The sequence below is a fragment of the Ursus americanus genome, chromosome 26, assembly GCF_024610735.1.
Source record: "Ursus americanus isolate L20-20 chromosome 26, mUrsAme1.1.p, whole genome shotgun sequence".
NCBI lineage: Eukaryota > Metazoa > Chordata > Mammalia > Carnivora > Ursidae > Ursus > Ursus americanus.
The window spans coordinates 16,245,394-16,271,868 of NC_142152.1; the positions used below are offsets into that span (position 1 = coordinate 16,245,394).

General features: G+C 41.2%; 2 protein-coding genes across 2 annotated transcripts in view; both read right to left on the minus strand.

The window, feature by feature from the left end:
• MED6 (mediator complex subunit 6) overlaps positions 1–26,475 on the minus strand; it is a 114,714-nt gene that overhangs the window by 41,569 nt on the left and 46,670 nt on the right. The gene's annotated exons all lie outside the window — the stretch shown is intronic.
• Positions 11,444–14,307, minus strand: LOC123799028 (disintegrin and metalloproteinase domain-containing protein 20-like). The gene has a single exon (XM_045807918.2). It carries the CDS (start codon positions 14,039–14,041, stop codon positions 11,861–11,863), a length of 2,181 nt encoding a protein of 726 aa, XP_045663874.1. The 5' UTR covers positions 14,042–14,307; the 3' UTR covers positions 11,444–11,860.

The window sequence follows — 26,475 nt, forward strand, 5'->3', positions numbered from 1 at the left end:
AACCCTCTTAAAACTGTTGGTGGGAATGCAAATTGGTGCAGCCACTCTGGAAAACAGTATGGAGATTCCTCAAAAAGTTAAAAATAGAACTATCCAGCAACTGCCACTACTACACATTTACCCAAAGGATACAAAAATACTAATTTGAAGGGATTCATGCACCCCAATGTTTACAGCAGCATTATCAACACTTGGCATATATTTTGAGACTCATCCATGCTACTTATTCATCAAGACTATGTAGAACGTGCATAAACAAAGACACACAGATCAATGAGACAGAAGAGGGAAAAAAAAAGAGGGATTCAAGAAAGAGATCCGTACATAAATACTCCATTGACTTTATGGCAAATTTGCCAAGGTAATTCAATGAAGAAATGAAAATCATTTTAATAGTGACGCTGGCACAACTATATATTCTTATTGGGGAAAAAAGTGCCACCATTTTCCATAGTGTAGAGAAATAAACTCAAGATGCATCACAGATGCAACTATAAAAGTTAAAACAATAGGACTTCTCAAAAAATAGGACTTCTTAAAAAATCAAGATAACACTAGGATAAGCAATGACTTTTAATACAGTGTATAAAGAGCATTAACCTTAAAATAATTTGTAAATGGATTTAATCAAAATTAAAATTCTCTGCTCTTCTAAGGACATTGGTAAGAAAATGGTTGGGAGAAAATATTCAACTACATGTCTATAAAAATACTTTCAAAAGAAGATACAAAAATGGTTAACAAACACATGAAAAAATATTCAACATCATTAGTCATCAGAGAAATGCAAGTTAAACCACAATCACATACCATTACAGACTCACTAAATTGGTAAAGATTAAAAGTCTGATGGTACCAGGAGTTTGGGGGATACAGCAATTGGAGCTCTCATCCATTGCTAGTGGGAGTGTAAATTGCTACAACCACTTTGCAACACATTTTTTGGCAGTTTCTTGTAAAATTAAATATACACTTATTGTATGTCCAATAATCCTCCTCTTAGATGTTTACCTAGCAGAAATTAAACACATGTTCTACAAAAGACTTGTATATGAATGTCCATTGCAACTTTACTCATAAAACAGCCAAATTACCAGAAACAACCCAAAGATTCATTAACAGATGGCTGAAAAAAAAGTTTTGTTACTAACACAATAAAAAAAGTTTTTTAAATTAACAAAAATAAAAAGAATCATGTAATGGAATACTGCTCAGCATAAAAAAGGAACAAACTACTGCTACAAGCAACAACATAGATGAATTTTAGAGAACAGCAAGACTCAAAAGAATAATACTATTTGAATTTATATGAAATTCTAGAATAGGCAATGTTGTATAGTGACAGAAATCCTATCAGTGGCTGCATAAAGCAGAGGATAAGAGGACTGACTGCTAAGGGGCACAAGGAAATTTGGGGGGATGGCATTGTTTTACATCTTGATACATGTGCATACATGTGTCAAAACTCATCACCTGGCTACACTTAGAAAGGGTGCATTCATGATACTGTATGTAAATTATACATGAATAAAGCTGGTTAAAAACCATGAGTTCATATTAACATTTTCTTTCAAAATGAAAGATTTGAAATTTTTTTTCACTTGATTGTTTACTTATAACTTTTTTTCTCACATTAACTTTGCTATTTTTGCTTTATCCTATATCATATATCAAATATGTTCAAGATAATTATACCAACATTACTACTAACAATAAGACAGTGTTTGAAAGTCACTTGAAACAATTCTTTTATATGTATGGTTATGTCATCAACATGATATGCATTAAGTTTGTTTTTTTCAGTTTATTTTCCATTTTGAGTAATTTGTATTTTGGGAATCAATTTTTGTTTAAATGTGATTTACAAGATCCTAAACTGAAAGCATATAAACGATGTTCTTCCAATAAGTATTACTTCTATCCTAGATTCTCCCTTATTTTACTTTCTACTCCCCTCTAAGTAATCACGTTATTAGCTTTTGATTTATTTATCCACCCTTTTTTTGCAAATATAAACAAACGAGTGTGCCATATTCAAATCAACCCTCTTTTTTACAAAAAAGAGTAGCAGCATATTATATATATCATGGATCTGGCTTTTTATCCCTAAGAACAAGTCTTGGAGATCATGTCATATCACTGTAAGGAAATCTTATCTGTTTTTAAAGTTGTATGTATCCACTGTGTGGAAATACCATATTTTATTCAATCACTCTTCTAAGGGTAGGCATTGGTGTGGCTCTGAATATTATGCTATTATATGCCGTAAACAACCTTATACCAAAGTTATTTCAAAGTTTTGAATATATCTTTGTGATAGAGTTCCAGAATAAGAATTGCTGGGTCAAAGACTAAGTGCACATGTTTTTTCCACTGAATATTAACCAATTCGACTCCATAGAGGTTCCACCAGTTTCCATTGCCCCTTGCACTGTATGGGAATCTATGTTCTCCATAATCTCACCAACAGAGTATGCTACATTTGGCAGATTAAAGAAGGCTGCAAATTCTTTGACATTCCACCCCTTGAGATGTAAAGTCTATATAACATCCCTGTGATGGTTAATTTTATGTGTCATCTTGACTGGGTTAAGAGATGCCCAGACAGCTGGTAAAATATTATTTCTGGGCGTGTCTGTGATGGTGAGATTAGCATTTGATTCTGGAAGAGATTAGCATTTGAATCAGTAGGCTGGGTAAAGAAAGTCACCCCTCACTAATGCAAGTGGGCATTATCCAATCACTGAGGACCTAGATAGAACAAACAGGCAGAGGAAGGGTGAATTTGCTCTCTCTGCTGGTGCTGAGACATCCATTTTCTCCTGCCCTTGGAAAACAGTGCTCCTTCAGATTTGGATGGAATCTTAAACCATCAGCAACACTGATTCTTAGGCCTTTAGACTTAGAATGATGGGGCACCTGGGTGGCTCAGTCGTTAAGCGTCTGCCTTCGGCTCAGGGCATGATCCCAGAGTTCTGGGATCGAGCCCCACATCAGGCTCCTCTACTGGGAGCCTGTTTCTTCCTCTCCCACTCCCCCTGCTTGTGTTCCCTCTCTCGCTGGCTGTCTCTTCCTCTGTCAAATAAATAAGTAAAATCTTTAAAAAAAAAATGAATGAATTATACCACCAGCTTTCCTTGTTCTCCAGATTGCAGATGGCAGATTATGGGACTTCCTGGCCTTCGTAATCATATAGGCACATATCCTACTGGTTCTATTTCTCTGAAGAACTCTAACACAGATTTGATACCAGGAGTGGAACAAGGATTTGAGGAACAGAATTTTATGGATGAGTTTTCTGAATTGGTTCTAGGGGTTTCTGAAATTGGTTCTCTAATCTGATTAGATTTAAAGACTATTTCCAGCAGTAAAGAGAACACTAATAGTCCATGGTGAGCTGTCTATAGAGATACATAAAATATCTGCACTGGATACTCCTGATAAACTACTATATGAAGCAAAGAGATAAGTGATGCCGCATATGATACTTTTGAATATTTTTGGAAAACTAAGGGATTATGCCATTGGTTGGTTACCTCTAAAATTGCTGGACAAATAGTGAAAGAAAAAGATGAACTCAGGGATTCCAATTCTCAGCTCAAGCATCCCATAAATGACCTAAGAGCTCTTATGTATGTCCTGAAGGAGAACCTTAACTCTTGCAGCCACAGGGCTGAAACTGGTGAAAATCAAACACAGAATCTCATCTTGTGATTAGCTGAATTATAATGTAAGCTGAACTCCCAGCCTCACAAGGTGTCTACTGTTATAGTGAAGGCATTGACTGGGGAAGAATGAGATCCTGTAAGTTGGACTGTGGACATATGGGAAGACTTTGATGAAGCTGGGGACGTTGAGCCCCTGTATTCTGATGAGTCTTCTTTGCCAGGGTAAGAGCTTTTTCCACCCCCAGTGGAACTGGTCTCCCCACCTACAGTGGTAGCAGCTTCTCCAACTACATCTGAGGGGTTAACCTGGCATTACCTGAGGAAACAGTAATGAACTCCTCTGAGATAACCACCATACAAGACAGTGCTGATTCTCCTCAGGACCCATCCTCACCACCCCACTTTGCTTCTAAACCTGTAACTAGAGTCAAATCCCAGAGGACCCCTAATGGTGAGATACAAAACATGAGGAGGTACAGTACACTCCAAAGGAACTATTTAAATTTTCCAATTTATACCAACAGACATCCAGGGAACATGGATGGATACTGAGGGTATGGGATAACATGAAAGAAGCATAAAGTTGAGTCAGGCTGAATTTATTGATATGGGCTCATTAAGAAGACATTTTGCATTTAATGATGCAGGGAAGTTAGAAAGGGCTCTAATAGTTTGTTGGTTAATTGGCTGAAGCATGGATGAAAAGAAGGCCAATCATGAGCCAAATGTAAATAGTTGACCTGCCTTATTTTAAGATAGAGGAAAGGATTCAGAGGCTTAAGGAGACTGGAATGTTAGAGTGTGCTTGTCATTTAAGACCTACTCACCCACACTGAGGGTCCGGAGAAATATCGTTCACTTATACTCTGAGAAATAAATTTGTGAGGGGAGCCCAGCATCCTTGAAGAGCTCTGTGATGGTTCTTCTCTGTAGGCTAGACTTAAGAGTGGGAGCCACAGTCATTCAATTGGAAAACCTTAAAGTATTGAGAAGATATGGATCCCAGGGCAACAGGGGCCAAGGGGCAGCACTAACCACTAAAGATGAGGTAGGCATGGTTACCAGAATGAACAAGAGTCAAAGCAGCAATCACAATAGACTGACTCATGCACACCTGTGGTGTTGCCTAGTGAATCATGATGTTCCTAGAAGTGAAATAGAAGTTCTCATTTGATCTATCTTAGCAAAAATTTCTATGTCAAGTCAACAGAAAGTCTAACTCAAATCATAAAAGCAATGAATCACAGTCCTTCAATCAGTTCCCAAGTTGAATCAGTTTAGAGACCAAGAACCTCTTGAATGAATGTGAGGTCAGGTACACTTTAGGAAGGCCCCTGATACAGCAATGAAGATTTATATGGTTAATCTTTCTCCCAGTCTTCCCCAGAGGGACGGATGGCCTTTTAAGGGGTGTACATTAGGGAAAAGTCATACCTTTCAGAGACTACTGGACACTGGCTCAGAACTGACACTGACTCCAGAAGATTCATAACGGCACTGTGGCTCTCCAGTCAGAGTAGGAGAGCTTGTGAAGGTCAGGTGATCAATGGGTTTTTTAGCTCAGGTCTGTTTCTCAGTAGGTTCAGTGGCTCCCTGAACCCTTCCTGTGGTTATTTGCCCAGTTGTAGAATGTATAATCGGAATAGACATACTTAGCAGCTGGCAAAATCCTTACATTGGTTCTTTGACCTGTAGAATATGGGCTATTATGGTGGAAAAGGCCAAGTGAAAGCCATTTAGTACCACATCCCTAGAAGGATTACAGAGATTAGTGCCACCATTTGAAAGATGCAGGGGTAGTGATTCCCATCACACTACCACTCAACTTTCCTATTTGGGCTGTGCAGAAAACAGATAAATCTTAGAGAATGACAGTGGATTATTTTATTGTAAGCTTAATCAGATGGTGACTCCAATTGCAGGTGCTGAAGGGGCTTCATTGTTTGAGCAAATTAACACATCCCCTGGTACCTTGTATGTAGCTATTGATCTAGCAAATGCGTTTTTCCATAAGGCCCGCCAGAAGCAGTTTGCTTTCAGCTGGTAAGGCCAGTAACACACACATATATATATCTCTTTAGGGTTATAGCAACCCTCCATCCCTAGGCCATAATTTAGTTTGCAGGGATCTTGATTGTCTTTCCCTTCCACAAGATATCACACTGGTCCATTACATTGATGACATTATGCTGATTAGACCTAGTGAGTGAGAAGCAGCAACTTCTCTAGGCTTACTGGTAAGACACTTGCATATCAGGGTGGAAAATAACTCTAAAATTCACTTCTACTTCAGAATGTTTAGGGGTCCTGTTATGTACAGCATGTTGAAATATTCCTTCTAGGGTGAAGACTAAGTTGTATTTGGCTCTCTTACAACCAAGAAAGAGGCACAATCTCTTTGGATTTTAGAGACAACATATTCCTCATTCGAGTGTTATTCTAGTCCATTTACCAAGTGACCTGAGAAGCTGCTAGTTTTAAGTGGGGCCCAGAAGAAAAGGCTCTGCCATAGGTCCAGGCTGCTCTGCAAGCTGCTCTGCAACTTGGGCCTTATGATCCAGCAGATTCAATGGTGCTTGAAGTGTCAGTGTCAGATAAAGATGCTGTTTGGAGCCTTTGACAGGTCCCTAGAGATGCACTGCAATGCAGGCTTTTAAGATTTGGGGGCAAGACTCTGCCATCACCTTCAGATAACTACTTTACCTTTGAGAAACAGCTCAGCTCTTGGCCTGTTACTGGGCCTGAGTACTGCCTGAATATTTGCTCATGGGCCGCCAAGTTACCACGTGACCTGAGCTGTCATGAACTGGGTGTTCTCCGACCCACCAACCACAAAGTGGGCTTGCAGACCAACACTCCATCAAATAGAAGTGATATACATAAGATCAGACCTGAGCAGGTCCTGAAGTAAGTTACATGAAGAAGTGGCCCAAATGTCCAAAGTCCCCACTCTTGCTCCACTGCCATCTCTCTCCCACCCTGCACATGAAGGGTCACGGGGAGTTCCCTGCAATCAGTTGACAGAGGAAAAGACGCAGACCTAGTTTACAGATGGTTCTGCCTGATATGTAGGCACAGCTGGATGTGGTCACCCAGGGCACTGCAGTCCCTTCAGGGACAGCCCTGAAGGCAGTAGTGAAGGGAAATCCTCCCAGTAGACAGAACTTTGTGCAGTGCACCTGGTTTTTCACTTTGCTTGTAAGGAGAAATGGCCAGATGTGGAATGACATAACAGTTCATGGGCTGTGGCTGCATGGTCAGGGACTTAGAAGGGGCATGATTCAAAAATTAGTGACAAAGAAATTTGGGAAAGAGGTATGGTTTCACTCATTTGTGGAACATAAGGAATATCAGGGAGATCGGTAGGAGAAGGAAGGGAAAAATGAAGGGGGGGTAAACAAAGGGGGAAATGAGCCACGAGAGACTATGGACTCCAGGAAACAATCTGAGGGTTTTAGAGGGGAGGGAGGTGGCGGGATGGGCTAGCCTGGGGATGGGTATTAAGGAGGGCACGTATTGCATGGAGCACTGGGTGTTACACGCAAACGATGAATCATGGAACGCTACATCAAAAACTAATGATGTACTGTATGGTCACTAACATATCATATTAAAATATATATATATGTATATGTATATATATATATATATATATATGAAGGAAGGCAGTCACAGACCACATATTATTGTATGAGACATTTTTATGAAATGTCCAGAAGAGACAAATCTATACACAGAAAGTAGATTAGTGGTTGCCAGTGGCTGGAGTTGGTGGGGAACAGGGGATGAATGCTGGAGTTGGTGGGGAACAGGGGATGAATGCTAAAGGGGACAGAGTTTCTTCTTTTTTTATTTTTAATGTAGTTTCTTTTTCAGTGTTGAAAATGTTCTCCTTTTTTTGATGGTGGCACAACTCTGAATAGACTAAAAACCATTAAATCGTACACTTTAGGTGAAAAAAAAAAGAAATGCACCCCATAGTTTTCATTAATCTCCATGTGTTATACGGTAGTTTACATTTACTTCATTTAGATAATAAACATTTGGTACAATCAAAAAAAAAAAAAGTATGTGGATAGACCTCTCTGAATGAAACATGAACGTATTTGTGTCCCATGTGAATGCTCACCAAAGGGTTACCTCAGAAGAGGATTTTAATAAGCAGACAGAATATGTACAATGGAGTATTACTCAGCCATCAAGAAGAATGATATCTTGCCATTTGCAACGATGTGGATGGAACTAGAGGGTGTTAGGCAAAGCGAAATAAGTCAGTCACAGAAAGACAAATACCATATGATTTCACTCATATGTGGAATTTAGGAAACAAAACAGATAAACATAGGGGAAGGGAAGGAAAAATAAAATAAAACAAAAACAGAGAGGGAGGCAAACCATAAGAGACTCTTAACTATAGGAAACAAACTGAGGGCTGCTGGAGGGGCGATGGGTGGAGGCTGAGGTAACTGGACAATGGACATTAAGGAGGGCACTTGATGTAATGAACACTGGGTGTTGATTCCACCTACCTCTGAAACTAATAATACAGTATATGTTAAATAAATTGAATTTAAATTAAAAAAATAAGTGGATAGAATGACCAGTCAGCCTCTTTCCCCAACCCGCCCACCATGACCCAATCGGTTCATGAACAAAGTAGCTATGGTTACAGGGTGGCACTTACACTTGGGCTCAGCAACACAGACTTCCACTCACCAAGGATGACCAGGCTACGGCTACCACGAATTGCCCAATCTGCAGTGGCAGAGACCAATATTGAGCCACCAGTATGGTATCATTCTCTGGGGTAATCAGCCAGCTACCTGCACATCAGAAGGTGATTCATTATATTGGACTGTTTCCATCATAGAAGGGGCAACGTTTTATCCTTACTGGAGTAGACACTCTGGATACAGACTTTCCTTCCCTACACACAGTAACTTCTGCCAAAACTACCATCCATGGACTTACAGAAAGCCTTATTCACCAATGATAGTGTCTACACAGCATTGCTTCTGATCAAAGAACTCACTTCACAGCAAAAGAAATGCGGCAATGGGCCCATGGTCATGGAATTCACTAGTGTTATCATGCTCCCCACCATCCTGAAGCAGCTGTCTTAATAGAATGGGGGAACAGCCTTTTCAAGACTAAGTTACAGTGCTAGCTAGGAACCAATACCTTGCAGGGCTGGGGCAAGGCTCTCCAGAAGGCTGTATATGCCCTGAATTAGTGTTCAATATATGATGTTGTTTCTTCCATAGACAAGATTCATGGGTCCAGGTATCAAGAGGTGGAAATGGGAGTGGCACCACTCACTATTAACCCTAACGACCCACCAGCAAAATTTTTGCTTCCGCTTCCTATGACTTCATGGTTTGCTGCCTTAGAGGTCTTAGTCCCAGAGGGAAGAATACTTCTGCCAGGAGACAAACAATGATTCCACTGACTGGAAGCTAAGATTGCCACTTGGCCACTTCGGGCTCCTCATGCCTCTGAATCAACAGGCAGTGAAAGGAGTTATGATGATGGCTGGGGTGATTGATCCTGATAACTAAAGGGAAACTGGACTACTACTTCACAGCACGGAAGCCAGAGTTAAAAGGTAGGGAAAAGTGTCTGGAATATAGGAGATCCCTTAGTGTGTCTCTCCATACTACCATTTCCTATGACTAAGGTCATTGGAAAAATATAACAACTCAATCCAGGCAGGACTACTAATGGCCCAGACCCTTTAGGAAGGACGGTTTGGGTCACACCACCAGATAAAGAACTATGATCAGATAAAGTACTTGCTGAAGACAAAGGGAATAGAGTGGATAGAAGATGGTTATAAATACCAGCTGCAACCAGGTGACCAGTTATAGAAACAAGGGCTGGAAGGATCATAACTCTTTTCTCTTTATTTTGTTATCAATGTATTTGTATTCATATTTCCTATTGTCTTCTTTCCATTTTCCTCTTTCTTTCCTTATTCCTTAAACATGTGGCATGGGATAACTGTATTTATATCATAGTATTTGGGTATTATTAATTTCACATCATAGTATTTAAGTTATAGGATATCAAGAAGAGTAAAAATAACTCAAGGGACTTACATCTTCTTCTGGAGAAGGGGTAAATACGTAAATGCCATATCCTATTGGTTCTGTCTCTCTGGGGAACCCTAATACAGATACCATTCCAGGATGGACTGTATGCACTGAACCAGAAATCTTTTCTTGGGTCTGGGAACAAAGGACTGGAAGCCAGAGTGGCACCATATACCTCTATTCCCTATGACCCACTGGGGTGGTCTGTGCTTCTTGCCCCCTTCAACTTTGCAGGTTCTGCAAAGGGGTCACATTTTCACCAGGGGACAGAGCTAGAGTCCCAATGGAATTCTTGGCTAAAGCTGCCACCTGGGCATTTGGGGCTCCTGTGTCCCTTTATCAATAGCATGAAGTGGTGTCACAGTCTTGGCAGGTGTAACTGAGCCTAATCATTGAGAAGAGGTAGGGCTGCTTTTATATCATGGAAATGCAGGGAATATGTGTGGAACCCAGGTGATCTCCTTCAATGTTTGTTGGTATTCTCTAGCCCCATTGTGACTGTAAATAGATAGATTCAGCAACCTCAGTCTGAGAATGGTGACTAAACACTCAGGTGCTTTGGAGACAAGGACCTGAGTAATGACACAGGGTTATCATCCAAAGCCAGCAGAATACTATGTAAAGGTGAGAAGAAAGACAGTAAGTATCAGTTTCAGCCCCAGTGCCAAACATAGTAGTAGGAACTGTGCTTCATCTCATTAACTTCCCTCTTACAAGGTACCCCACAGGCAGAGATGCCTATTAGAATCCTGGATGAGCTGTTCCCAGAACATATATGGAAAAGCAGATCAGAGCAGTGCAAAGACTAGACTGTAGACTATCCAAATAGGCCACTTTGATTCTTCTTCAGAGAAAGTTTGCTGAGCAGCTACAGGGATTACAATCAGCAGAGAGCCTCCAGATGTCAGCTCTTTGGGAAAGCCTGTTACAGAGAAGTGTGGCTAACCTCTTGCCATTCCTAGGGCACTCCAGATACAGTGTATGAGCAAGGGAAAGTATGAAAACCAGGCCATTTTCACCCAATTCAAGACAAATCTTTCAGGCAATATTTATTCCAGAGCTCACTGCTGGGTTGGCCAAGGCTGCAATGCAGTACCATTTCTCATCTACACAACTGACTCCCTCACCGTTAACAGTGGTTGGTCCCTATCAAAATCTTGCACTCTAAACTCTAACTCAGTGTCTGCTTCTAGAGATCTCAGACTATCACAATGAAATGACTAGTGAAAGCATTGATAGCCTTAGGGCTAGGGGAACACAGGGAAAGAAGGTGGGTTTATCAGAGTGGTGGTGATTCAAGGAGTCTGGTGTAGGGAGGAAAAGCATTTAACCCTCTTGAGGTCTCCGGCTTGGCCTGAGAATTAGCAGGAGAAAAATGCACAAGTTTATTTAATGTAAGTTTTCCATAACATGAGAGCCCTGATAAAGAGAACAAAGACCCAGAGAAAGACCCTCTGCAGAGCAGGGACCAAGGCCTTTAAGGAGCACAAGTGACAGCTGCTAGGCAGAACTCAGAGGAGGACCTGCTAACCTCAGAGCTATAAGTCAGACCTCTGAGGGTGTCAGTGACCAATCAGTGCTGGTACTTCTCAGCAAGAATGAAGGGGCCTAAAGAGCCAACAAAACTGGAGTCCAAAACCAAACAGGGCTACCAGAGTGCATGGCCCCAGCCAAAATGACAGTGAGAGTAACTTTTAGAGCACGGGAAAGTAAATGCTAGGTTACTTCTTCTGCTCCCTTTAGGTACAGTTACCCTGAAAAGAATAGGCAAAACAGAAATGAGGTCTGCAGCAGCACATCCGGGAGTACAAAGGTGGGAGGAGGTTTAGAACTGATAGACATCAGCTTAAAGACGTCTCTCTGCTGTGACTTTGCCCAGAAAATAAAGAGACAACCTCCAGGAAAAAAAAATGAAGTTTTAATATGGCTTATAACACTGAAGAGTAAGAAAGTACATGCTAGAAATCCTTTGGTGTGGTATTAATGCTTATAATCCTGATGTGAAGGATCCTTAAATTTTTCTTTAAACAGTCAGACATGCCCTAATGTTTCTCTACTATTGAAAGAAGAACTAGGGATTTGTTTAATGAAGCAGGAGACTTAGCTTTCCTCTTCTTCCCTCTCTCTTTTTTTTTCTGGCTTACAAAGTACACGAAGGCAAAATAAAACGAAAGCAGTAAAAGGAATAAGCCACAATAATGACAGGTAACCCAACATCGCCTTTGCTTCTACCAATATCACGGGCTTCCCGGGAGGTGGCCCACTGTCAATACTGCCTCCATAGCCTGCGTGCTCGCAGTAGGGAGGCTCCCATCCACGGTTGCAGTGGCAATGCTCTTTATTATTGCAGACTCCGTGCATGTGGCAGGTCTCATTGGTCTGACAGTCTCGTGGTGGATAGGTCGTATTAACACACTTCTTGTGGATGCATATCTTTTGTGGACCACACACTGTGCCATCTTTCACTTGACCAATATCAGGTATGGACATGCCTAAATGATAATCAGTGCCCCAGCAAGTGGTGTCATTGAAGTGAAGCTGATGCACTGTAGAATGCTGGATCAGAGTAGGAATCACTCGCACATTTTCACACTGCACTCTTCCACACAGAATATCAGGGGCCTCACATTTTACATATATTAGGTCTGTGATACCACAATGACCAAATCGATTTCCTTGGGTGTTGATTTCTTTGTAGCAATTCTGAGATGCACTCCTTGCATCTTTGCCAAAAATCTCCCTGCACTGTTTGTCATGGTTATTACATCTCCCTTCATAGCAGTAGGCATCGTCACCACAGGGAATCCCATCCTGCAAATATACATCTTCTGGGCATTGATGAAATGTCCCATTGCACCACTCTGGAAGGTCACATTCATTGACCTGATGTCTGCACAAAGTCCCTGATGGCAGGAACTTGCAGTCTTTGCAACAAATTCCAAAAGTACAGGTAGCTCCAGGCTTCAGAGTGCAGTTCAACAGACAGCAGGGATCATTTACACACTGGTGTACGGTCCCACAATCACACTCCTCTCCTTCTTCAACCACTAGGTTCCCACAGTACTGTACCCTAAAGATATTCCCTGGATGTGGAGGTGAGTGAATACATACTCCACTAGTGAGACTAGTGTCCCAATACTGGGCATAACTGCAATTGCTGAACCGAGTTGTTGCCACCTGGGAGGGATACATTATGCACCACTGAAGCCCACACACACATTGTTCAGTATCATGAGACATACCCAAATTATGACCAAGTTCATGGGACACGGTAAGTGCAAAAAAATACAGACTGTCTCCTTCAAAAACATCAACTCCACTGTTAAAAGGACGCTGGCATATTCCTCCAACGTAGGCAATTCCAAGCTTTATGCCAAAATATTTTTTAATGAAAAGATGGGCAGTATCATGGTGCAGTCGGGCATCAAGAGTGAAAAACTTCCAAATAGCAAAATCCTCCACAAGCTGCTCCATGTTATCGGTGGCAACTAGGTTTCTTTCACTCCAGATTTCAATCCCGGTCAAAATTATATCAACCTCCAAGGGGTAATATAAGATATCTATTATATTGACAACATCAAATACTTCACGCTGTACTACTGTCACATTACTTTCATAGTAAAGGAATCGAAAATGGTCCACAACTACTACCAGCTCAAGAAACCGCAAATGGGTCCACCAGCCCATGTAAGAACTTTGCATCAGAGTAGAATTATATGATGCCCTCAACTGCAAATGGCGTGCTATTTCCTCTTCTGTTAACCCACATCTCATAGGTGGGAACTGTGTATCATCACTGTCTATCTTATACACCAGGTGTTCAAATGTGGCAGAAAACCTCATTGGCTCAATTTCATAAGCAAGGTCATTAATCTGTAGCATTCCTCGAAAACCTCCAGAACAGGTGCTGAGGGCAACCAGGGACTCAGGGATTCCTTCCACATAACCATGATAGTAGCAGTCATCAGGAACAAAAGGCTGATCCTGGCGGAGGGCATGCTGGTCCGTGTAGGTGAATACCGGGAAGTGTTTGGAAACCAAGAGCTTCTTGACCCTCATGTGAACAATGTGTCTCTTGCCCCCAAACTGCAGGCTGTAGGAGAGCCAGCCTGCACCTTTTATACCTCTGCCCCTGCCAGTCACCTTCAAGGGGATCACCAATTCTGGGGAGAAGTGCTGGGAGGGCCTTGCCTGAGAGTGGCCAGAAATGAACAGAGGCATTCCTACCCAGAGTAGCAGAAGAGTGACCCTGATATGCACCAGGGCCTCACTCACTGCCATTACGGAGCTGTAATTATGGAGCCATCTGTCCAGGGCAGAAGAGGGCAGGGTGTGAGGCACTGCTGGTCTGGCTCCTCCCTCTGAGCTGCTTAGGGTGCAGAGCTGACCTTTATGGATCTGTGTTCTGGAAGAGGTGGACCATCAGAGTTGCAGTGCTGAAAGTGAAAATAAAAAAAAGAGCTAGGATGGAGTTGGTGGGGTAAGGAGAGTGGGAGAGAGAGAAGAAGGGGAGGTAAAAGTGATTCTTCAATTGGAATGTGGCTTGAATTAATAAAATGCCTGAGATTGTCATATACATATATACATATACATATACATACATACATACATACACACATACATACACACATACATACATATATACATATACATATGTATATAGGCAGGGGGTGGGGGAAGGACAGGTTTCCAGAGGAAGAGATAAAGGAGGTGTGTCGTAGATGGATAACGGTTGAAACTGGATGGTGGATACAAAAAATTACATACTCTTTTCTAAACATGTAAATTGGCATGAAATTCTCCATATTAAAAAGACTGACCATCTGACTCCCAGATTGCTCCTCCTCCCAAAAATCTACCAGTACCCTGCTATCTTCACCAAGCATGTGGACAACCCACCCATACCCCACAATTCTTCTTGTCCCTTTATTCAGTTTATTCCACCTCTCCTTTCCTGTGCAGACATCCTATCTAGCCCCCATTCTGTCTGACATTAGCAGTCAAAGTAATCCTTCCTTAAGGGACTTATTAATTTTGGGAGACCCCTTCAAAACAAGCCAAATTTTTATTTTATAATGCATTCTTATCTGTAGAAAAACTCTGGACATCCAAAGAAAGGCAGCCATACTGATGGGAAAACAGGAAATGGGCTGCTATTTCAGGGCAGGGCAAATAGCCCAAATGCCCCCAAACACAGCACGCAGGCAGCAGCCTTCGCTCCACCCAGCCCAGCTGCACCATGTTTTCAATCACTAAGAGATTCAGATGTGTAGATATACATTCTAGTCTATATTTTTTCATGGCTGGTGAGTTAGCTGAATTCTCTGGAGAAGGCTGGATTGAGGAGCTTATACCTAGAGTCAGTTCATTAAAATGTTCAAAAGGCCACAATTCAAGTGGACTTACGTCATTCCTGTTGAAGACATAAATTTTTAGCTCAGGTAAAAGTTAACTTTGCTTATTCACTGACTTTTAGTTAAAAGTATCAATGATTTGTTTAATATTTGAAAGCAAAAATTAAAATAAATTTGGAGACACATCTGAACACATACTGGTGACATGAGTATTCTACATAAGGACACAAATGGGATCAGTAGTATAGAGTATGGGAAATATCTTCAGCATTATAATGTTGAGAATACCTGTATACATCTGGATACTTTTTTGGAACTAATGGATGGCTACTGGAAGCCAAGAATACTAGATGGATCCTCTTAGGGAAAGCATCGCTGGTGGAGGTGAAATCCTAATTACTGGATTTCCTCTCCATTTCTCTCTTCATGATATACTTGGTATATGATAAACAGATCTGGGAATATTAAAATGAGAGAGTGTGATTTGAAAGAGGACTATTAAAGATAAAGCATTATAAAGAGGAAAATAACCTATATTAAGCTTTGTCAGAAATATGATCTGGTAATAATAGAAAAGTTCATTGCTGAGAATCTTTGAGACATGCAAGTCTGTCACCATTGTGTGGCTCCAAAAACAAGCCCTGAGGGAAGAGTGCATGACCATGAATTATGTAAACTGATATCACTCCAAAGCCCTTCCTTTCTACCATTACCAGCACTTCAAGCAGTGTGAGATTTTCCTCTGCATGAATTCTTAGCTCTTCTATTTCCAGCACTATTTCAAATTTCTCAAAACCCTTATCTTGCCAAGTCTCCTCTCAGGCTCAATCACAGCCTCAATTTCACTGTTTCTCAAACTTAGGTCACAAACCAAACAGGGTCACAAAATCAATTTAGTGAGCCACAACTAACTGAAACAATACTAAATGTCAGGGTGCAACAGTACCACATATCAGAGAGCTTCACACAGATCAGTGTCACCTGCTGTTACCTGTCACCATAGAAGCTCCAGCAGCATTCTACTGACACTTCTTATGCTGATTATCAACTATTTCCTGAACTCTAAAACTAAAATTTATACTTTGTCTATGAAGCTGGAGATGGGAATCTGCACATTATATTTCCATTGTTATTTGGCTTTCTTAAGTTTTATCAATAAGGACACAAAAGAGAGAATAAAAGGCAAAAAAAGAGGACAAGGGATTTGTAATTACTTATTTGCCTGCTACTTTCATGAATCCCCAGCTCTGGTGCCTTGCTCTGGTAGTGAGAGTTGGTTACCACATTCCCAGAATCAGCTCCATCAAGACCTAACAAAGGTATGAGTACCCGATGAACAGTGTGCCCTCCTCAGAAGTGTGAGTACAAGATGTTCAGAACCATTCTCCAGTACCTGGCGCAGCCCACACCAGCTGTGTCCCTTTTTCAGATGTTCCAGGCACACCACAAAGAACCCTGATACAGGCCCCACATGTGTACCAATTGTCTCTCTGATATCTGAGTCACAATTTTGGAGGACCTTCTTCCAAGTTCCTAAGGAACCACTACCAGCTCCTCACACGAAGTACAGCTATTATCTCTACAGAACCCCTTTTCTGATTTCCTGTTACCAACATGACCTGAGCAATGCCCTGTCTTCTACAGTCCAGATCTATCAGGCCCATTATGAAAGTATCTAGTTATGATAACCCCAGCCTCTTCCCTTTTATCCCCCAATCTTAGGGGTAGGGCTTCTTCTTGCAACTCGTACCTCTATGTACCTCAGTGTTCTCTTTCCATCTTTTCGGTCCTCTAAAATCTTTTCAAGAGTTTCTTTATATTAAATACTCTTGGTGGGTTTTTCTTTTCTGGACTAGATCTTGACAGATACAGGACTTAGTACCAAGAGTGCTGCTAAGAGAGACAGACAAAATGGGACTCCGGGATTGGTATGGGCAGGTCCGTGGCTTTACACACTGCTGAACTCCTGTCCAATGGGGAATGGGCATGCAGTGGCATCACAATGAATTAAATTACCACCCAGTGTTTATTATGATGAAGTGCACAATTGAAGCAAATGTGTGGGGGACCAAGGGTGATGATGACAGTTAAGTACCTCAAGGACTGTTCTACCACAGAATTTGCACAGTGAAGCTCAAGGCTCTAAACTCTCAGCTCAGACAGCTGATAATGGTAGACCTAAAAGAATCCCTCATTTGTTTTAGGCACAGAGTCAGTCTTACAAAAAAAAAAAATCAAACTTTACTTGTGGAGTTACAGAATCACAATGTAAGTTGAATACATAGATTTGCCAGGACTCTAGTGGGAAAGTTAGGACATTGATTGAGAAGGGAAAAAACCTTGGCACTTGCAAAGAAAAATTCCAGGTAGACATGACTGATTTTGAGTATCTCGATCCTTCCAAGTATCCCTGAGTCTCCTTTACCAGAAGAAGCCAGACTCCTCCCATCTGAAAAGCTTAGCCACCTAAAGCTTAAGACCCCAATATTATCTCTTCTGGGAAAGTTACCCTGCAAGGAGATACCTAGTCTCCTCAAGACGTACTCCTACCATCCTTTATTGGCTCTAGATGCAAATCAGAATCTAATTCAACATGCTCCAGAGAAACAAATTCAGTATCCGAACTGAGAGGAAGGAACGCCTACTCCAAAATAATATTTTACTAACTTATATTGGCAAAAGAAAGTGGGGGAAACAAACGACATTAATAGTAGAAAAGATAAAGTAGTTACAGAGATAAAGATTCATTTAGTATGATAAAATTCAACAGAGATGGGGCACCTGGGTGGCTCAATCGGTTAAGTGTCGCCTTTGGCTCACTTATGATCCCAGGGTCATGGGATCGAGCCCCAAGTCGGGCTCCCTGCTCAGCAGGAAATCTGCTTCTCCCTCTTCCTCTCCCTCTGCCCCCCTCCCAGGCCCCCCTGCCCCTGCTCATGCTCTCTCTCTCAAATAGATAAATAAAATCTTAAAAAAAAAATTCAACAGGGATTTTTATCTATTTATTAAATAGCTTCAAAATATATAAAGAAAACATTGAGAAATCAAAAAGGAGAAATACAAAAATCCAAAATCTACTTGCAGATATTAACATACTTCTCTCAGCGACTGAGAAAAATCAGACAAAAAAATTAGTAAGGAAATAGAAAATATATGCAAGGTTAATCAAATTAACCTGACACACATGAAACAGTAGAGTCAACAATTGCAGAACACCTATTAAGTTCAACTGCACATGAGATATTTAGCAAAGTAGATAATATCCATGGTCATAAAGAGAGTCTCAAAATGGAAAAATAAAAATTGCATAATGTATATTCCTTAACTCCAGAACTTTTAAAAATTGTATAGGAAAAAGAGCTAGAAAATAGTAATTTGCTTCAAAATTAAAGAACGGCCTTTTAAATATGCCATGGTTCAAATACGACCAAAATGTTTAATTAAAAATATTTTAGTCTGAATGAAAATACAACATATTAAACTTGTAGAATGCAGTTAAAGAATGCTTACATGGAAATTTCTGGATTTCAAGGTATATATTAGAAAAGGAGAGAGACTGAAAATATTTTATATAGCTAGAAAGATAACAGCTAATTAAACTTTACTAGTAGGTAAAATTTAAAAATAAAGATGGGAGTACAAAACAATAAAACATAAAAAACATACTAAAAAGGGGTGCCTGGGTGGCTCAGTCGTTAAGCGTCTGCCTTCAGCTCAGGGCTTGATCCCAGCGTTCTGGGATCGAGCCCCACATCAGGCTCCTCCCACTCCACCTGTTTGTGTTCCCTCTCTCGCTGGCTGTCTATCAAATAAATAAATAAAATCTTTAAAAAAAATACTAAAAAGAAAATAAAGTCAAACACTGGTTCCTTAGAAGGAATTGACAAACACCTAGCAATATTTGTTTTAAAGATTTTATTTATTTTTTTGAGGGAAAGACAGAGAGTGACAGAGACAGCAAGAGAGAGCACAAGCAGGGAGGAGAGGGAGAAACAGGCTCCCTGCTGAGCAGGGAGCCAGATGTAGGGCTCTATCCCAGGACCCTGGAATCATGACCTGAGCCGAAGGCAGACGTGTAAGCGACTGAGCCACCCAGGCGCACCAACAGCTAGCAATATTGATCAAGAACTAAATTGAGGGGCGCCTGGGTGGCTCAGTCGTTAAGCGTCTGCCTTTGGCTCAGGGCGTGATCCCGGCGATCTGGGATCGAGCCCCATATCAGGCTCCTCCGCTATGAGCCTGCTTCTTCCTCTCCCACTCCCCCTGCTTGTGTTCCCTCTCTCGCTGGCTGTCTCTCTCTCTGTCAAATAAATAAATAAAATCTTAAAAAAAAAAAAAAAAGAACTAAATTGAGAAAACATAAATTGCCAGTAAGCATTCCTATAATAGCTTCTATTTTTTTTCATTTTTAAAGATTTTATTATGTTATGTTAGTCACCATATAGTACATCATAAGTTTTTGATGTACTTTTCCATGATTCACTGTTTGTGTTAACACCCAGTGCTCCATGCCATACATGCCCTCCTTAATATCCGTCACTGGGCTAACCAATCCCCCCACGCCTCACCCCTCTGAAACCTTCAGTTTGTTTCCCAGAGTCCATAATCTCTCACGGTTCATCTCCTCCTCTGATTCCCCCCCTCTTCAGTTTTCCCTTCCTTCTCCTAATGTTGTCCATGCTATTCCTTCTGTTCCACATATAAGCGAAACCATATGATAGTTGTCTTTCTCTGCTTGACTTACTTCACTTAGCGTAATACCCTCCAGTTCCATCCATGTCGATACAAATGATGGGTATTCATCCTTTCTGATGGTTGAGTAATATTCCATTGTATATATGGACCACATCTTCTTTATCCATTCATCTGTTGAAGGGCATTCAGCTCCTTCCACAGTTTGGCTCTTGTGGACATTGCTGCTATGAACATTGGGGTGCAGGTACCCCTTCTTTTCACTACACCTGTATCTTTGGGATAAATACCTAGTAGTGCAATTGCTGGGTCATAGGGTAGCTCTATTCTTATTTTTTTAAGGATTTATTTATCCATTGGAGAGAGAAAGAGCGTGAGTGTGCACACGAACAAGGGGAGGAGGGGCAGAGGAAGAGGCAGAAGGAGCGACAGAGAAGCAGACTCCCTGCTGAGCGCAGAGCCCCAACATGGCATTGCTGACCCCATGACCCTCAGAGCATGACCTGAGCTGAAATCAGGAGTCGGATGCTTAATTGACTGAGCCACCCAGGTGCCCCTGTAATAGTTTCTATTATAAGATAATAATGAAAATTTAAACATGGGAATAAATTCAACAGTAAATTTGAAAATTTAAGCAACGTGGGAAAATTCCTTGGAAAACCAAACTAACAAAATTAACAAAAATAATAGAAAAACAAAATAGTTCTACATTATTGAACCTGTGAATCTATATGGGCATTGAATATACATAAAAATATAAACTAAAAACAATATACCTTTTCACCAAATCTCTGGTATAGGGGGTTCTCAAAATGTTTTTGAGGTAATACAAATGACTGGAAAGTGATAAATCAGAGATATATCCTAATCAAGCCTTACTAATTAAGCTTCAACAATAACTTCAACAGTAGTAACCTAAGAGCAATAACTGAATGTTTGGGAATTACAGACATCTGTGCCATGATCAAATGGTTCAAAGATACAGGGATAATGATAACCAATCACACCCATATTTAACTCGCCTGTTTTGCATGTGCAAGTGGTTTGATCTTGAAGAGTTACTACTAATTTTCCTAAACTAGGCAGGGGTAATTATACTTACACCTGCTATTTCAGTTGTGATTTCTTTACTAAACAACCCAACACAACCAAATCTATTATGTAGCTAGTTATGAAGGTTTGAAAGCAAAAGATAAATCGTATGAACTCTAAGATATGAAAAAGTAAACAGTGCATATATTAACAAAAATAAATCTGATGAAAATATATTAGAAGATAAGGTGAATAGAAATGTTGGATCACTATATTGTACACTTCAACCTAATACAATACTGTACATTAATCATACTGGAATTAAATTTTTTTTTTTGAGAAAGAGCAGGGGAGGGGCAGAGGGAGGGGGAGAGAGGGAATTTTAAGCAGGCTCCATGCCCAGCACAGAGCCTGATTCGGGGGCTTGATCTCACGAGCTTTAGATTACAACCTGAGCCAAAATCACGAGTCAGACAGCTTAACTGAGTCACCCAGGTCCCCCGGAATTAAATTTTTTTTTTAATTTAAAAAAAGATGACAAGGGAAGTATTGACAAAGATAAAGAGGTATTAATCAAGGTAAAGAAGAATATATTTAAGAAGGATCATTCCAGGGGCGCCTGGGTGGCACAGCGGTTAAGCGTCTGCCTTCGGCTCAGGGCGTGATCCTGGCGTTATGGGATTGAGCCCCACATCAGGCTCTTCCACTATGAGCCTGCTTCTTCCTCTCCCACTCCCCCTGCTTGTGTTCCCTCTCTCGCTGGCTGTCTCTCTCTCTCTGTCAAATAAATAAATAAAATCTTTAAAAAAAAAAAAAGAAGGATCATTCCATAGTATTTCGTAAGCACCTAATAGCAGAGCTTCAAAATATATGAAGCAAGAGTTGAGAGGTCAAAGAGAAGAAATAAAAAATCCAGGATCATATTTGGAGATACTTACTCAGAACAAGCAAGTAGAAAATAAGACATAGACTTAAAATGACATTAATCAAACTGACCTAATCGATACATATGGAACACTGTAGTCGGAACACTGCAGGATACACATGCATTTTCAAATGCATGTAGGGCATTTACCAAAACTGATGATATTCATAGCCATAAAGCAAATCTAAAACAATACAAATTGTACAACAGATGCACTTCTGGTTTCTGCTCTGGCATGTAAAAAGCTTACAAGTCATAACTCCCACCTACACAAAGATAAAAAGGCTAAAGAAACTGAAAAAAGTCAACGACCTTTCTTAGGTGCATCTGACAAATGAGACTGCAGGACAGACTGGGGCGGCAGGCTGATACAGAGGATATGGATGAGCTTCTCTGAAGCAGAAGTGGCTGGAGCCAATGAGACTTCAGTGGTGACTTTGGTGAATTCCTGGAGTGGCGACTAACATCATTATTAAAAACTCTTGGGGACTCACTCCAAAGGCAGTCTCTATACTGTCATAAATCTAATCTCCAAAAAACCTACCAGGTACTCATAGTAAAGATCAGGGGGGGAAAAGTCACCAAATGCTTGATCAAGAAGAGTCGAGAAAAGTGACTTTTGGAAATATGGTGAAGGTAACAGTAACCATCTTGAAACACACCCAGAGTGTCCTCAAAACAAAGGTCTAACCAGCAAGGGGAAGACTTCACCAAAGCCTTATTCAACTGAGGGAAGTAAAATTACCCAACTCCAGCCCCCTCTTGCCCTCCTATGTCACCTCAGTTTGGGGATGGGGAGATAGGGGAACTTAAATGCCAGTGTGAACTTCAGAGCCGAGGGACACAGGACCACTACTAGACAGAGACCTAATCTCAGACCAAAGAATGTTTCCCATCTTCCCACTCCTTTCACCACATCAAAAGGGCTTCTGTATAAGTGAATTACACCTGAAAGAACTGTAAAACACAGACTCTATTTAAGAAGCAGTTTCTCAGGAAATCCTAAGACAATATGGGAGACAAAAACAGGGACACCAGAGGAAATTGAAACTTCTGACACTTGCAGCTACAGGTAAAAGTAAACACAGCCGAACTACTGGTCAAATAAACACTAAAGGCCTATCTACCTCAGTATCTATTGCCCAGGTACATCATGTCTGGTTTTCAACAAAGAATTACAAAGCATGCTAAAAGGCAGGAAAAAAACACAGTCTTATGCTGAGCGAAATAAATCAATCAGAAAAAGACAATTATCATATGGTTTCACTCATACATGGAATATAAGAAACAGCACGGAGGATCATAGGGGGAGACAAACCATGAGAGACTCCACTATAGGAAACAAACTAAGGGTTTCTGGAAGGGAGGTGGGTGGGGGGATGGGGTGGGGCATTAAGGAGGGCATGTGATGTGATGAGCACTGGGTATTTTTTTTTATGATTTTATTTTATTTATTTGACAGAGAGAGAGACAGCCAGTGAAAGAGGGAACACAAGCAGGGGGAGTGGGAGAGGAAGAAGCAGGCTCCCAGCGGAGCAGGGAGCCCGATGCAGGGTTCAATCCCAGAATCCTGGGATCATACCTGAGCCAAAGGCAGATGCTTAACCACTGAGCCACCCAGGTGCCCCGAGCTCTGGGTATTATATGCAACTGATAAATAACTGAACGCTACATCTGAAACTAATGATGTACTATATGTTGGCTAACTGAATTTTTAAAAATATGGAAAACGACCTCAATGACCAATAACAAGAGTGTGACAAATGTCGAAAAAAACCTTAAAATGCAAAACAACCTTATCACTGGAAAGGAAGCTTTCCATTGTACTCAACACTTACTAGAGGACTTTATCTGGTTCTAGGTTCCACATTTATTTTTTTTTAAAGATTTTATTTATTTATTTGACAGAGATAGAGACAGCCAGCGAGAGAGGGAACACAAGCAGGGGGAATGGGAGAGGAAGAAGCAGGCTCATAGCGGAGGAGCCTGATGTGGGGCTCGATCCCAGAACGCCGGGATCACGCCCTGAGCCGAAGGCAGGCGCTTAACCGCTGTGCCACCCAGGCGCCCCTAGGTTCCACATTTAAAAGCTATATACAAAAGAATGAAACTTGACCACTCTCTCACACCATACACAAAGATAAACTCCAGATGGATGGAAGACCTCGATGTGAGACAGGAATCCATCAAAATCGTAGAGGAGAACATAGGCTGTAACCTCTTTGACATCAGCCACAGCAACTTCTTTCATGACACGTCTCCAAAGGCAAGGGAAGCAAAAGAAAAAATGAACTTTTGGGACTTCATCAAGATAAAAAGTTTCTGCACAGCAAAGGAAACAGTCATCAAAACAAAGAAGCAACCCACAGAATGGGAGAAGATATTTGCAAATGAAACTACAGATAAAAGGCTGTTATCCAAGATCTATAAAGAACTTCTCAAACTCAATACACAAGAAACAAATAATCAAATCAAAAAATGGGCAGAAGATATGAACAGACACTTTTCCAATGAAGACATATAAATGGCTAACAGACACATGAAAAAATGTTCAAAATCATTAGCCATCAGGGAAATTGAAATCAAAACCACCTTGAGATACCACCTTACGCCAGTTAGAATGGCAAAAATGGAGAAGGCAAGAAACAACAATTGTTGGAGAGGATGTGGAGAAAGGGGATCCCTCTTACACTGTTTGTGGGAATGCAAGTTGATACAGCCACTTTGGAAAACAGTGTGGAGGTCCCTCAAAAAGTTAAAAATAGAGCTACCCAATGACCCAGCAATTGCACTACTGGGTATTTACCCCAAAGATACAGATGTAGTGAAGAGAAGGGCCATATGCACCCCAATGTTCATAGCAGTGATGAGGTTGTGGGATATAGATGAGGTTCGGCGGGGTGGAGTCCGGAGCCAACGACCAAGAAGAATTCTTGAAACGTCTTTGGTGCAAAATGGTGGTTTATTGAAGCACGGGGACAAGACCCGTGGGCAGAAAGAGCTGCTGCCCCGGGGTTGTGAGGGGTGGCTGATTGTATACTATGGGGTTGGGGAAAGGTAAGGAAAAAGGGAGGTTGAGAAAGTACTTTCATACGTTAAAGAAGACTCAGAGGATACTGGAGGCCTTGCCATTGTCAAGTTAAGGTTGTGTACCCCTCTAGTAAGGCATTAAACATGAAGGTAGTTGGGAACTTCCTGGAGGCTGCAGATTATAAGGACATTTAATTGTATCTATATTTCCTTCTGGAAGCTAGGTTATTAATAGAAATGCTTTGTTCTTGTAGATCGCTAAGACATTTGTAAACTGAGGGAGATTCAAGTGTTGCAGGATTGTGGTCTCCATAGGTTAACTATTTCTTTTTCCTTTAGGACAGCCAGGAGTACCCGAGGAATGTCACATACATCCCACTGGGGTTGCAGGGTGTCAGTTTCTCCTTTGTCCTCAGCTTGCCTTCTGTTCCCTCATCAGCAGCATTGTACACAATAGCTAAATTGTGGAAGGAGCCGAGATGCGCTTCAACAGACGAATGGATAAAGAAGATGTGGTCCATATACACAGGGGAATATTACTCAGCCATCAGAAAGAACGATTACCCAACATTTGCAGCAACATGGACAGGACTGGAGGAGATCATGCTAAGTGAAATAAGTCAAGCAGAGAAAGATAATTATCATATGGTTTCACTAATTTATGGAACATAAGCAATAGCAGGGATATCGGTAGGAGAAGGAAGGGACGAATGAAGGGGGGGTAAACAGAAGGGGGAATGAACCACAAGAGACTATGGACTCTGGGAAACAAACTGAAGGCTTCAGAGGGGAGGGCGGTAGGGAACTGGGATAGGCAGGTGATGGGTATTAAGGAGGGCACATATTGCATGGAGCACTGGGTGTTATACACAAACAATGAATCATGGAACACTACATCAAAAACTAATGATGTACCGTATGGTGACTAACGTAACACAATAAAAAATAAAAATGAAAAATAAAAAGAATGAGAACAACAACCCTGGAACTTGAGGAGGGAATATCTCAGACCTAGGGGGTCTGAGAGGGACATTAAAGATTTTTATCTTTCAGAACTTCCACTGGAAACTTCCTCATGAAGGACATTGTCCTACTGCAGCTCTGCCAAGCTCCTGCAGGCATCTAAAATTCAACGAGCTACTGAGTCTGCCATCCCCTACGAGACAGCTCTGGCCATGATGTGATGACCTTACCTTACCTTACTGAGAAATCTATTGGAAAAAACAGAAGTGGCCCCAATTCCTGCACCGTGCAAAACACCTGACAACACCTTCAGATGCCTCCTTCACCTCCACTCTATAGCTATCACTGATTCTTGGAGGTGGGGGAATACCACCTAACTGGTGGGGTAGACAAACAGGACAAATCGGAGAACTGTCTTTAGTGCCTACAAACACAGGACTATATTAAATTATTTGAACTGAATGGAGAAACATCGGGCTTATCAGCTACTAGAAAATCATCCTGGAGGTACTCTCAAACTATACTCTCTGATTGACTTAAGTGCCATGTGAAAGGACCTTAAAATGGTAATCAACATTTTGGGGGCATTTTGTGTACCTCTGTGGTATAATTTTTGTGTATACCAGGCGTAATTGGCCTCTCACCTGAACACGTTCATCTTAGGGATGGTCCTAAGGGGTCTCCAAGTGCTAAGGAAACATGACCAGTAGGCCATGTAG

Bases quoted from the DNA above. Each gene is read 5' to 3' on its own strand.
- LOC123799028 (XM_045807918.2), bottom strand. From the start codon at position 14,041: ATGGCAGTGAGTGAGGCCCTGGTGCATATCAGGGTCACTCTTCTGCTA.